This window comes from Macrotis lagotis, chromosome 1, assembly GCF_037893015.1.
Source record: "Macrotis lagotis isolate mMagLag1 chromosome 1, bilby.v1.9.chrom.fasta, whole genome shotgun sequence".
Taxonomy (NCBI): domain Eukaryota; kingdom Metazoa; phylum Chordata; class Mammalia; order Peramelemorphia; family Peramelidae; genus Macrotis; species Macrotis lagotis.
Window position 1 is genome coordinate 168,301,645 of NC_133658.1, and position 15,147 is coordinate 168,316,791.

Sequence of the window (15,147 nt, forward strand, 5' to 3'; positions counted from 1 at the left end):
TTCTTCTAATAAAAGCCTTTCCTTATACTAGAGAAGCATAATTAAGCACTACAAACATATCAGCTGTGTATGAAAATGCATCTCTCATCCTGTGCTTCTAATTTGAAAGTTGTCTATTCATATCCTTTTATTATTTGTCTCTTAAGAATTGATTCTAGGGGTGGCTAGGTGGCACAGTGAATAGAGCACCGGCCCTGGAATCAGGAGTACCTGAGTTCAAATCCGGCCTCAGACACTTAATAATTTTTGAATCATTTTTATAATATGTCTTGGATAGCAGATTTGATCAGAAAAGCTTACTGCAAAGATTTTGTATATATCAAACAAAACCAACAGGATGAGACAGAAAAATAAATTACATCAAAATAACTAAATGATTTATAAAATATCTGGGAGTCCAGTTACCAAGAAACATATGGGTATTATATGAACTCTGCAAAATACTCATTAGAGAAATGAGGAAAGATGAATTAGAGAGAGATAATATTTCCCTCTGATTCTATTTCCCTCAGATTCTAACTGCATTGATTTTTTTTTTTTGTTCATGGAAATCTCTTCATTTTATATAATTGAAATTGTTCATTTGTTATCATAACTATTATGTATACTTTATTTGATCAAAATCCTTTCTCTCCATCTACATTTTTGAAAGATATTCTTCTTTCCTCTAATTCATTTATTACATGGCTTTTTTATATTCAGATCACTTTTGGCCAAAATTTTTCAGATTGCTTTCTGGCTTTTTCATCAAGTTTTGTCAGTCACCCTTATAGATGGCATTCTTAGGTTTATTGAATTATTATGTTGAATTATTTCTGGGTCATATACATAATTTGAATTGTTGAACCTTTCTAGGTTTTTAACCAGTAATAAATAGTTGGGTTTTTTTTATCATTACTGCTTTATAGTATAGTTTGAGATTTGACATTGCTAGGACCCTTCCTCTTTACATTTTTTTCATTATTTCCCATGAGATTCTTAGCAATTGCCTCTCCAGATGAATTTCTTCTTAATTTTTCTAGTTCTGTATTCAGTAGTTTAATTGGTATGGCACTGGATCTGTAGGTGAATTTAGATAGCATTATTATTTTTCACTGTTATCATACCCAATCATAAAGAATTATCTCTCTAATTCACTTTCCTTATTTCTCTTATGAATATTGTGTAGTGTTCATATAATTCCTGTGTGTTTCTTAGTAACAGGACTCCCAGATATTTTATAAATTATTTAGATATTTGGATATAATTTTCTTTCTCTCTCTCTTCCTATTAGTTTTGTTGGTGGTATATACAAAAATACTGACATTTCATGTGTTATTTTATATCTACTTTATTAAAGTTATTATTTGAATTTTTAGTTCTCTAGTGAGTTCTTTAAGTAAGTCATCAAAGCATAGTCATAATTTTGTTTATGTTTTGCCTGTGCTTATTTCCTCAGTTTCTTTACCTTATTGCAGTGGCTAACATTTCTAGTCCATTTCATGTGCATTGCACATGCAAGTCTTTTTAACATCAAGTGTATTATGTGTTGTCAAAAATATTTTATCAATTAAAATATATGATTTTTATTGTTTTTGTTACCATTATGATATGTTATATTTCTGGGGGGGGTGTTTTTAGCACTCAACAAGTCCTGCATTTCTAGCATAAGTTTAATAATATTTTACTGGAAGAATGTGTTAATATTTATTGCTAACAATGGTCTGTAGTTTTCTTTCCTTTTTTTTTTTTTTTTTTTTTTTTGCTTTATCTTACCCTAGTTTAGAGGTAACACTTTCAGTTAAGATGGAGCCATAACAGGTAATAGAGAAGTCCAATTCTCATACATAAATCCAAGCAACTAAAAATACCCAAGATTGATAATAAAGAAAACTGAGGGGGGGGAAGTAGAAATAAGCTCTCTATCCACTCTAGAATGGGGGGGGGTGGAGAATTAGTCAGACTCAGTCTAAGCCAGGAAAAGGAGGCACATTAGTAATATCAGCACAAGCTTTCATAATTTTATCAGAATTTGCCAACCATTACATTGAACAGCAGTTAGGGGATGAGAAAGCATCATGCACTTTAGTAATGGGAACCTGAAACTAAATCTCCACCTTGGTCTGTCAAAACAAGACCAATGACAGAGCTAAATCCCATTGGCCATAGGGATATTAGACCTGAGGATATACATTCTTTGGAGAATAGGTGCTGGAGCAGGAGCAGGGGCTATCTGAGTATTTGACTAATAGTGCTAAGAAGACTCTGCTGGAGGCCTAATCACCAATGATCTTTAGCACCCCCAATTAAATCTTCGAGAGCCAAAGCAAGAACTGATCCAACTCATGACTAAAATTGTGCAAAGAGAAAGAAGATGGAATCTGGCTATGGCTAAAACCTACAGAAGCCAAGGATCAAGGCTTATGATTGAGCCTAATACCAGCTGCTCTATCTAGAAAAGCAGCAGCAGCAATAACATTCAGACTACAAGTAAGAAAAGACAAAGCAAGCCTCCCAAATCTATCCAAAAGACAGAAGGGAATTATACTAAGAACAAAATTGCAATCCAAAACTGAGACAGAAAATGTGAATTAAACAAAAACAGTTGTCAAAAATAAAAAAGGTACTATATGTTAAGAGATGCCCAAGAAGTAAACTCAGAAGAGTAATAACCGTGCAACACCTAGCTAGAGAACTTTGGAGAAATAAATGGGTGACCACAAGGGAAAAAAGAGTAGCTAGAATAAAGGGAGAAAGAGATTTTTTTTAAATGAAATTTTAAAATGAAATGAAAGTTCAGGATCAAAAACTGAAATGAGAATAATTACCTCAGAAGAAAATTTGGAAAGCTTTACCCAGACAGTGGATTCTAGAATAGAATGAAGGAAACGTTTCAATGCCATAGCAAAAAATTTTAGAAAAAAGTTAAAAGATTGAAAAAAATGGAAATGGTAAAGTGTCTTCTGTCTAGAACAATTGACCTAGAAAATAGATCAAGGAGTCTATGGACTCCCTTAAATAGCATGACCAACCAAAAAAAAAAATCTGAAAACCAGAGTTCAAGAATTTTTAAAAGAAAACTGTTCAGTCTATTAGAACTAGAGGGGAAAGGAAATAAAAATAACCTGTTTACTTAAAGTCTTAAAGAAACCACAAACTGAAAATACTCCCAAGTGTCTTAATGAAAATCCAGAGCTTTCATGTTAATTATGACAATAAATATAGGTGACCAGAAAGAAATAGTTCAATTACAGATGAACCAATCACAGTCCATATTATTCAAGACTTGACAGGAATTGATATAAAGGAGAGAAAATTGGGGGATATGTTTTTTCAGATCTTTGAAATGTAAACAGTAGGGACAAAAGAAATCTAGAAAAATAAATGTTTGAGGAACATGGAGACTCCAAATGATGATCAGGTACTTAAATTTTAATGGGGACAAAAGAGTCAATTCAACAAGCATGTATTAAGCACCTACTCTGGGCCATATCTTATACTAATCACTAGGAATACAAAGAAATGTAAAAGCCAAAACCACAAAACCCAGTTCCTACTTACAAGGATTCCTAATGTCCTCAGAAGTCACAGAGGGAGACAAATAAAACCAATGCAGGGTCAAAGTATGGTTTTGTTCTGGGAATTCTTTTGATTTTAAAAGAAGAAGGAAATGTTAAGGGAAAGGAAAATATTATGGATGAGAGAAACAATATCACCCAGTTGAAGTACATGAAAGGAAGAGCATACAAACATGATGGTGGACTTCTATCTGAACCTTATGAATGAGGAATCATACAGGCAAAAGTTTCATATAGAAATACTAATTAAGCTCAACAAAAAATAAGTACATGGTATAAATACAAGAGGAAAAGTACATAGTAGAAGTGAGAAAAATTTCAAGCAAAACAAAGTTCATCTTCAGAGGGTGGATCCCAAAATTGAGATTCAAAAGTTTTTTTAAAAAAAAAAAAGTTAAGTATCGGGGCGGCTAGGTGGCACAGTGGATAAAGCACTGGCTCTGGAGTCAGGAGTACCTGGGTTCAAATCCAGTCTCAGATACTTAATAATTACCTAGCTGTGTGGCCTTGGGCAAGCCACTTAACCCCATTTCCCTTGCAAAAAACCTTTAAAAAAAAAAGTAAGTATCAAGGATTGAAGTCTGAGCTTGGTAAAGAAAGATTCTTTCTCCACCCTTTCTTCTTTATAAGTAATAGAGTGGAAGGAAAAGAGGAAACAGTCTAAGGGGAGGTTACAGAAAGGATTAGAAGGAAGAAAACAGTGAAAACTTGTCAGGAACAAGTTTAAAAAAGTTGGATTTGCTGGATCAAAAGGCATGAATGGTTTTATTGCTCTTTGGGCATAGTTCCATATTACTCTCCCGAATGTTGGATCAGCTCACAACTCCACCAGCAGTGCATCTCTTTCTCTATCCTCCCACAACATCTCCAACATTGATCATTTTCCCTTTTTGTCATCTTAGCCAATCTGATAGGTTTGAGATATAACTCAAGAGTTATTATACTGGAGCATTTTTTCACATGATTAGATATAGCTTTAATTTCTTCATTTGAAAATTGTCTATTCATATCCTTTGTTTCTCAATTGGGGATTGATTTGCAACTTTATAAATTTGTTGCAGTTCTCTATATATTTTAGAAATGAGATCTTTCTCAAAACTCCTAGTTGTAAAGATTGTTTCTCAGCTTTCTGCTTTCCTTCTAATTTTGGTAGCATTGATTTTATTAGTGTAAAACCTTTCTAATTTATAATTTACTCTATTTCTTGTTTGGTCATAAATGTGTCCCCTTTCCATATATCTGCTTGATAGAGTATGACCAATATCTTAATTTGGAGGGTTTCCATATAATGAGCTCAGAGCTCACAAAAGTCCTGTCTTTTTTTCTGAAAAGCTGCTGCTGTCTACCCATATTTTTCCTCTCCTGTACTAGTGAGATTGAACCTGTGTAAGTCTTTATATTTACCTCTTGATTTTCTTCTAATTATTTTTAACCCATTGTGCTAGATTTTCAAGATCTTTTTGGAATCAGTACTGGCATCCATTGTGCTAACACAACGTGCTAACACGATCCTTCCCAACTTTGTGTCATCTGAACAGAGTTTGACAATTTTACCAACTGTAACTTTATCCAAGTCATTCATAAAAATTGGTAAATAGTTCAAGGCCAATTTCAAGGAAAAAAATGGGAATTTTGTGGGTTCTAAGCATAATATAGCATGGCAATGTGATATAGAACAGTCCATTAGAAAACATCAACAATTCCCAAACTCTTTCTTCCCATTTAAACAGTTATAAATCCATTACACCTTTATACTGTTGTCCTGTCCCTATCTTTCCAACTTCTCCAAAAGGATAGTACGATTCTTTATTAAATTGTTTTCTAAAATCTACATAGTTTTTAGCAATCATTCTTTCAATCTGCAAATTAATTAATCCTGTCAGAAAAGGAAATATTAGCCAGGTTTATTAAAGGTATGTTGAGTTTTTATAATAATTACTGCTTTCTTTTCTAGCTGTTTACTAACCATCTCTTTAATGACCTATTCTAGAATTTTCCCAGAAATTGAGGTCAAATTCACTGGCTTAGTGTTTTCAGACTCTATTGTTTTCCCTTTTTTGAAAACTGGGACATTGCTTATACTTCTGAAGTCCTCCAGTACTTATGTTCTCCACTGTCTTTTAAACATCACTGACAGTGGCTCAGCAATAGATCTTTCAGTACTCATTGGGAATATGTAGTTCATCTGGACCAGGTGATTTCTATTCATCCTGGATAGGTAAGTATATTCCTATCTCTTTACGAATCTTGGAGATCAACTCACCATTAGCCAAAGTGTAGCCTAGTTAATTATCACTGATGCTGGGCTATAATACTTTCTTTTTTTTTTTTTTTTTGACCTTCTTTCAACCAAAAGAAGCTGTCCTTCGATTGCCTCACTAGCCTCAACTCAAAAAGAGCTATAATAAGCCTGACAGCATCCTAAAATTACATGCTTTTATATTTTTTGAGCTGTTTATTCCTGTTTCCATCATTTGTTCTCATATTTTCTTTAAATCTAAATTGAATTGTGAGTTCTTAATAAATACGAACAAGTCTTTTCAGACAACTCTTATTTTTACTCTTCATCTTAATTATTTCCTCTGGGTCTTTGGAATTCCATTTTTGAGAAATTCTCAGTCCTCTTGGGCTTATTTACCCAATAGAATTTTAGTTCATGGTAAAATGTAGTCTCCCAGTTTCTAGGGTGTTATTTGGATCATTCCAGGTACCCAATTTTTTTCTGTCACATCCTTTGTGAGGAAAACATCATCTCTAATCCAGGATCACCATAATTTCTGTAATAGCAACTAGGTCCTTCCTATTCAGGAGAATCAGATCAAGAAGAGAATTTACCTTTTTTGGTCCCCTAACTTTTGAAGGATAAAATTTTCATTAAAGCAAGGCAAGAAGTTATTAGTTCCTATGCTTTGCACAGAATTGTCCCTTCCTTTTATATCATTTCTCTGTCAAACTTCTAAATATTCCTCTAAGAAGTCAGTTTGGAGTTTAAATTTATAGCATTCCCAGACAACAGAAAAAACTCTACAACCTGAGAGAACATTGTTGCAGAGCCCTAGTAGAAGATTAGTTATTAAAATATATTCCATCTTAAAAACATTAGTAACTTAATTTTGAGCATATCCCAGAGAATCTCTTATCTAAAACCATTCAGTTCCTCTTTCATGTCTTTAAGTATCTCCATAAGGTTCTCCAAAAGGATCTGCCAAGTCAAAGAGATACTTCAATTAACAGAAGTCATCAAAAACTTCTAATCATTAATTTTAATCACTTAAAGGAGCCATTCCCAAACTAATGAGAAAAGGAAGATCTAAGGGTGCCTTAGAATCTGGTTAGGTGTATGATGAAAATGATGTAAAAAACATCATTTTATTAAAACTACTTTTCTCACTACATCCCTGAGATAGGCAATGCAAGCAAGTAGAACTGGGCAGTTGAGGTACAATAAATAGACTACTTGACCTTGAGTCAGGAAAACCTGAGTTCAAACCCAGTCTCTGACCCTGAGCAAGTGCCTCAGTTTCCTTATCTGTAAAATGAGGATAATAAAATCACCTACTTTCCAGAATTGTTGTAATAAGATTACATTTATAAAATTCTTTTCAAATTTGAAGATTTGAAAATTTTATTCAAGCTATTATTTTTATGAATTAGAAAATTGAGACCCAGACAAGTAGTTGCTCATGATCATAATCACACGACTGCTGATCGGCAGAACGGGACTTTCAAGACTCTAAGTCCAGTGAGCTTTCCAATTTACCCAGCTGCTTCCTCTTCTGACTCTAGCTATGTATTTCACCCAAACATCCCAGAGTGGTGAACCTGTTCATGATCATGTAATATTGTGACAAGAGTCTTATAATTATGCAGCTGAATCAGGTGACTGACTTCCAGTGAAATAAATTTTGTCAACATTTTCTCCACACAGGATCAGATAAGTTAAACTTGGTCCTAGACCACAATGAATTATGAGAAGCAAATAAATAATTCTTCCAACAATTTGTTCTCCTAGCCCACAGACCATTATCTACCCATTTGTCCAGCTGTCCTAGCTTCTAGCTACAGAACCAGAAATTCAGGGGTAAGACCCAAGCCTGAGAAAGATGCAGCCAAGCCCAGAGCCAGGGCCAGTACGTGGCCACTTCAACTGGAGGGGAAATATTGGGATGAGCCTTTGGGCCATTTGCAAATGTTAATCAATCTGGATAATTCCCAGGGGTCTTGGGTTGCCAACCCATACAATAAGAAATGTTGGAGTTGAGTTTGTAGGCAGACTCCAACAACTACCTGCACCTGTTCCCTCACTCAGACTCATTCCAAGGGATCTGAATAGCCCAGGCAGCTTTCTGATCTCAGCTCATTCTCCATTACTTCATTTAGCTTTTCCCTTACATCCGTGGCCAAATTGGAGGTTCTTCTCCGCCCCTAGCTTCAAAATGCATTCTGTCCTCTCCTTACCTTCACCAGTTAATGAGTTTCTTGTGATAAAGTTCAATAACCAGACACAGGAAGGCGTATCTTCCATACAGATGCCAAAATGATTTTCCTAAAGCACAGGTCTGACCATTCCATTCCTGTTCTCAGTTAACTTCAGTGGCTTCATTTCATTTCATCAAATATAACCCACTGTTTGACATTTAAAGTTCTTCAAAAATCAGATGCTTCTTTTCTAAGATAACATTTGACTGCAATGGCCTCTGTGGTCCTACCATAATGATATCCTTGATGTTCCTCATACACGATGCTCATCTCCCATTTCTTTCTTTTTTACTGTTCTCTCTTACTTTCAACTTTTAGAATTCTTAGTTTTCCTTGAAGACTTTTCTCAAGCACTTTTACAGGAAACCTTTCCCTTTACATTTCCTTTGTTATATATCTTTTTTTTTTTTTGCTTTTTCTTTTATGTACCAAACTTTGCTCAGTGCTTAACACATTCTAAACCCTTAATACTTGCTTATAGTCTGGTTAATTGATCCTTACTTGTCTTAATTTTAATTTTTTTAAAATTTTCAGTGAATAAAAATCCATCTTCTGTCCTTTCCATTTTGCACTCTCCCACCATTAAAAGAGAAAGAAAAAAATAAAATGCAAAAGTCATGCAAAACAAATTTTTTTCCATTAGCTTTGTCCAAAATTATATCTCCATCTTCACTTTTGAATACATCACCTCTCTATCAGGAGGATCCACATGCTTTATAATCTTCTGGTACAGCAATGTTTTCTCAAAGGAACTTCATAACATTCTTTGTTATGGCCTGTCCCATATAATAGAACAAGACAAATTACCAAAAGTCTGCCAGTTCTCACATATTATTGTTGTACAAGTTGTGTTGGATAAAGCATTCCTCCTTTGTATTTTACTTCCTCTATTTTTCAACATATATACCTGCTTAAATTAAAAGACATTCTCCATGAAAGTTATTTCCAGAAAACAACTCCAGGCTGCTGCTCTCTTTCTAGGATGCTTCTTCCACATGATTCAGCACCTTAGCCACTTGTTTGAACCAGTTGATGAAGAGAACAGAACTTTGTTGGTCATGGTTCCAAGTACATGAAGGAATTATAAGAGATCTATGGGAAAAAAAAATAAATGACTTTATTCTTCATTGTAGTGTGACTGAAAATCTCCAGGAACTCAATATAGAATTGGTTTATTCAGTATTAACTGGTATATTAACCCTAACGAGTCTAGATTACAGAGTCTCAAAATTACAAAAGATATTCTGCCCCTTTCCCATCTCCTATAGAAACCACCCACAGAAGACAAAAGCCTTTTAAATTAACTTCTCTGTCCATTCATTGCCCTAAATGTATATCATCTTTCTATGTTTGTCTACTTAATATAGGGCTATATGTATAGTTTTAATTTTTAACAGTCCCAGACTTCTTGCAAATATTCAAATACTCTGATAAGATACTGATTTTTTAAAAGCTTCTTTGATAGTACTGTACAATTACAAAATGCTTTCATATGTACCATCTTGTATGAGGTGAAATAAAACAGTATAAGTATTATTAGATCCATTTTATAATTTAAAAAATTGAAGCCTCAGAGGTTATGAATATTGGAGTCTGGTTGTAAAACCAGATCTTCTGACTCCAAGTGAAATGTCCTTTCTATTGTACCATGCTGTTTCTCTTCTTATAACCCATTTTGTCTTGCCTACTGATTCATAGCCTTAAGGCACCTCTGATTTCATGTTAAGGGCATGTGATACTTGAGCTCCCAGGAATAATTCAGACCAACCCACAAACATGGCCATCTCCGCATCTCCTTAACTCAGCTACAGATTGGCAGTTATTGAGACATTCCCTTTGGTCCAGCATACATACCACATCAGCCTGTGTCTGGGGAATATGCTGGGGAGAGGAACAAACCATTCCTCATCAGCAATTACAAAGAAGTCCTTTATTGTTAGCTGTACCATCTGTTTTCCTGGTTTCTACCACCATATCCTGTATGCATAGCCAGCACTGAGACAGTTGGAGTAGAGGAAAAAGATCAACACAACACCTTTCAAAAGGCCTTGGGTGCCAGTCCTGCTGTCCCAGTGGTGTACATCTGCAGCAACAGTAGAACACCTAAGAGGAGACTCCCAGAGTAGTTTTGTTTTCCCCCCCTCTAAAATCTTCAGCATCAAGGGATAGAAAATGCTTCCAATAAGGGGAAGGAAGCAAGGGAAACTGAGGCTTTGTGTGACTTGATAAGTGAAAAGATTACAAAAGATAAAAGTATTGTTTAAATTTAAAGGGCTCATGGAGGTAGGTAATTGGTTAGGTGGTTAGGACTCAAATAAGGAAGACCTGAGTTTGAATCCTGTCTCAGATACATACTAGTTGTGTGATCCTTAGCAAGTCACTTAACTTTTTGTATCTGTTTCCTCAGGTGTAAAATCTAAGCATTAATAGCTACTACCTGAAAGAAGTACTGGGAGGATCAGTCCTCATACTAGATAGTATTGTCATTGAACTATTAAATCTCATTGTTTCCATTAATGATTGGCTTAGAAGGAGCAATATTATCACCTAATCCTTTTTAAAGGGTCTTTTCCTTAAGTCACCACAATAGCATTTTTGTAATTTGAAATAAAGTTCAATGATGTAACTTGCTGCCCCTTCCTGTTGTCCAACAAGCTTCATTCTGGTAGGAAAATGTCTTTTTTTTATTCATATTTTGGACTATATTACTGCATTTTTGTCATTATATACAACTCCATATTTGGAGTTTATACTTGTCATCATATACAATCTTACATTTGATTAGGGGAATCATCATTAAAATCCCAGTAGTGTTCCATATAGAGGGATCTTTTCAGTGTTTGAAATTGACCCCGATCACTGTGCCAACCTTTACAGATGGGGTCAGCAGGAAAATCCAAGTTTACAACTGTGGCCAAATGCAGACAATGGCACACATCATTGATAAATGTTCTTTGTCCAGATTTGATTGTGGTCTAATGACACTGAATACAGCAAAGAGCGGAAAAACCGTTGCCTGGTTCAGAAAGATAATGTGCCTGCTAAGGAAGAGTTTAGCAGGGATAAGTTGGAACTGGTGGGAAAAGAATAAAAACTTAGAAAAAAAATGTTAAAAATGATATAAAACCTTCTCTTTGCTGCACAGTCACAAATAATCATATTGCTCCTTTCATTAAAGAATAACTTTGCCTCCAGGATTCTCCTTCCAATATCCTTTCTAGTATGGCATGATGGATACTGGTTGCTAGCCTAGCTATTTCTTTTACTCCAAGATAGTGACATTGGGTAGTGAAAGCATTTCTGCATAAAGATACTGTGTACAATATATCATTTAAAACCCCTTGAACCTTTAGTTACCAAATAAAAACTGTTTTAGAATTGTATACTTGAATGCCTTAGAGTAACTGATTAGCTTTTTAGACAGGCCCTGAAGTTGAGAAATTCTTATTGTAAGTAATGCCTTTTGATTCACTCTAGTGCAGTCTACATGAGAATGTTGGACTGGACTGTTTTCAAATGGTAACTTGGATTCTAAGTCAAAACTTATAAATGTGAATATAAGCTTAGTTTAGGCTGGTTCACCACTCAACCTGGTGAAAATGTAATTGTTTTTAAATGCCCTGTTTCCTCATAATCTATATGCTGCTACCAATGAGGTACCTCATCCTGCTAGTCTGATAGCACAACTGGCAGCGAAGTCCCAAATTGATCCATGAGTTAATGTTGTCACCCCCGTCCAGTCTTTTCATGAGACAGAGGTATGCTGTTCCATTACTCATTTGCCTTTGTGTTCTTTCCCTTTAGATTAGAATATATAAAGGTCTCAATACCGTAATTGGCCAAGGTAAGCCTACCCTGCCTGCAGCTTTGGGCTAACTCTCTTTCCAGAAGGTCTACTAACCAGTCTCCTTGGGGGCTCCCATTAAGTTGAATTAGGGCCATCCTTCTCTCTTCCTGGCCCTCTCCCTTTCTCTCTGTCTTTCATCCTCCCTTCCAAAATGTGCATTCCAAGCACCAGGCTGGCAGCAAGGAGCCCAGACAATCCCCACCTGACTACGTAGCGGCACTGACAGCCCTAGCCCTGTCCCTGCATGTCTGAGCCTCCACGGAAAGCACATACTTTGTCTTTCTTCTGCTCCTGTTTGCTTCAGGCGGAATCTGACACCAACACCTGCCATACTGGAAAATGTCTTTGTTGCTTCCACTTTTGTTTGAATTGCTGCAGGGTAGCCAATGGGAGTTAAGTCCATTTACTTTTTTGTTGCCTAAGCACCATGGAATAGGATCTTGAGATGGGGCCCGATAAGAAGCGGCACGTGCTGTGCTGGCCCTTTGAGTTAGCTCTGCTTAATAAATGCCTCTCTTTCTGGGGAGGGCAGATTGCCGAGCTTGGGCTGCTGAATGGAACAGCTGGGGGAGGAAAAGGAAACAAAGGCTGGGAGGCAGAGAGTGCCGTGAACCTGGAGACTGTGGCTGCGGTTTAGGACCCAGAGAGCAGGCCGGCCACACGCCAGGTGTGACCTTTGCAAGCTTCTCCGTTCTGCTTGTTTGTCTGGGCAGTTTCCAAAGTACTGATCGAATGGAAGCAGCATCCTGGCTGGATACCCTCTCTGGTAGGCTGGCTTTAGGCTGTACTGCATTAACTCCTTGAGGTCTGATTCCTAGATGGATAAAGCCTTTGAAATTCAAAAAGCATAATTAGAGCTACCTTTCCCAGAAGAAAATTAGTAGATGCATGGATACATGGATGGGTTGGATTTTTTTTTTATTAACCATATCATATCGAGTTGGAAAATAGGACAGAATCCATCCATTTGTTTCCATCAGATCACATAATCATTTGGGAAGACAGTTCAGCTTTGTATTTTGGGCTGTGAAAAACACCACTTTTAAATTTATTTAATCAGCATATTTCAGAAGAATAGAAAGCTGACCCTATTTCAGAACCAAAAGTTCTTTTCTTAAGTGTTGGATTAAGGCCAGATTTTTTAATTGCCCTCCATAGGGTTTCCAGTTGGCCACTGAGGGAAAGAACAGGCCACAGATTTCAGAGCATCAAGTTTGTAATCTTCAAAACAGATTTTAAAAATCTCCCTCAGACACTGAAAGTTTCATGCAGAGTTACTTATTTGTCCACATGGATGTGTATGTGCTCCTGTTTTCTTTGACCAGAGTTGAGAAGTGGGCTCAAGTATGTTTTCTGAATAGAGTTCCAAGCTTCTATTGCAAGAAAATGGCCAAGTCATTAGAGTTCATGCCAGACAGCTTGCAAGTGGAATTATAATATTTGTATGAAAGCCTTTATCTTTTGTGGTTATTGCTTGCTCATTCTGCAGCTGCTGTCTCCCTATCAATCAAGACGATTTAGTGGAAGCTTCAGGGTTGATTGCATGGTTAAGGACTTGCCAGAAGAAAGTTTTTGACTGATGGAATGTCCAAACTCTGAAGGCTCTTGGAATGCTATGGGTGATTCTGGGTGCTGAGGTGTGGCTTAGCCTTTATACGGACACGCTTTTGCCTGTTTGAACTGTACAGCTTCTCCTAAGCACAGGAGCCCTATTGTTAAGTGCTTGCATGAATATTGCTTGAGCTTGCCCAGTTGGCAAAATTTGTATTATTTTGACCATCTGCCATTCTGCTTAGCTGTAGGAACGCAAGCTACCCTCCTGCTTTCTCCCTGGGGAAAAAAATCAGAATGTTTCTCCTCCTAATTCAGAACTAACAAAGGTCTACTTTTTCACAGTTAACTTCTTTAAACACCACCACATATTTTATATTTATTTGCAAGAGAATATTCTTCCCTCCCCCCCACTATATACATATCCTCTCTCTCTAAAATATACATCTGGTAAGTGAAAAATAATTCTAGTTTGTAATGTGAAGTTGCTCATACAATTGCCTGTTAAGTATTAAAATTGCCTGAAATTAGCAACTGAGTCATAGCTCTGCTTTTTTTGGAGGGGGTTCTTTTTATTTTTAGTTAAATGGTAGGACATTTCATTAGCATGCTCATTTGATGGGGAGATGCATTTTAATGACCCTTCTTTGTCCTACTATGGCAAAGTATGGCTCCCTGTCTTTGTCATAGGCAGCCTGATTTTAAATACAAAATAAGTGGGAGGGAAACAGAGAGCTCTCATTCTGGGTGCTTTACCAACTTAGTGAACTTATGTGTTTGGCCCAGAAGAAATTAGAGAAAACACAGGTCTCTCTGAGGGGACATCCCTTTAAACCATGGATTTTCAGTACACCCCAAGGAAACTTCCAAGTCATCTCAGCTTGCTCTGGGTGTGCTGGGGATTTTTGGAAGATGTGACTTTGAGACTGTTTAAGAGGCAATCTCCATCCAGACCAATGGAAAGATGCAAACTAGACTTGAAATAACCCTATGAGGTGACCTGATCAAATGTATCTGAAATACCAACTGTTGGAAAGCAAACCCCATATTAATAAGATGTTTGAAGTACAAGCTCTTGAACATGTTCCTTATGAGGAAACCTGGACTGTAACACAAGTCAAGGCTGATGAAATGGCCTTCGAGCAGACTGAATTGTCCTGGGGAAGACCAGGCTGCAGCCGCAACAAGCTCTCTCTATTGCAGGAGACATTCTTGTATTCCTCTGAGTGTGATTAGAAGTCCCTGGGAAGAGCTGAGAGCTGCAGATGGGCAGGTCTTAAGTTTATTCATTTTTTCCAGAGGTAAATTTCTATATTCACTTGTGCTCTGGTTGAAACAAGCTATTTAATTCTGACCTCTAGTCAGAGCCACCTTGGGGAAATAATTGAGTTGTAACTTAATGTGTCAAATATCAATGTGTAAATATTTGTAGATGCCAGTGGTAGTTAAGCTTTGCATAAAGTTTCTAGAGGCTCCTAACAATAGATTGTGAGGTTTCTGCCTTTTGGGATGTCTCTGTATTCTCTAGTTTGACTTTTAACAAATGGGGTTCAAACTGATATCCTTTTGTATCAGATTTGGTGTGGTTTCCTTTTCTACATCCCAGCCACACATTTAAACACTCAGCAAAGTTCAGGGGTAAAGAAAATACAAATTTGCTTGATGGCCATTTGAATGTGATGGTAGCTAGAGCCACCCTACTACCACTGTTCA

At 36.5% G+C, this 15,147-nt stretch overlaps 1 protein-coding gene across 4 annotated transcripts in view; it reads left to right on the top strand.

Moving 5' to 3' along the window:
- The window catches only part of RALGAPA2 (Ral GTPase activating protein catalytic subunit alpha 2), a 374,367-nt gene that overhangs the window by 354,893 nt on the left and 4,327 nt on the right, over window positions 1-15,147 (top strand). For 2 of the 4 annotated variants that reach the window (XM_074209344.1, XM_074209346.1), the window contains one exon: window positions 11,841-11,880. The exons of the other annotated variants lie outside the window; for them this stretch is intronic. In XM_074209344.1, coding sequence (XP_074065445.1) covers window positions 11,841-11,871 — 31 coding nt within the window. In that variant the 3' untranslated portion in view covers window positions 11,872-11,880. The remainder of the gene's footprint in view (window positions 1-11,840; window positions 11,881-15,147) is intronic. 4 annotated transcript variants of the gene reach the window in all.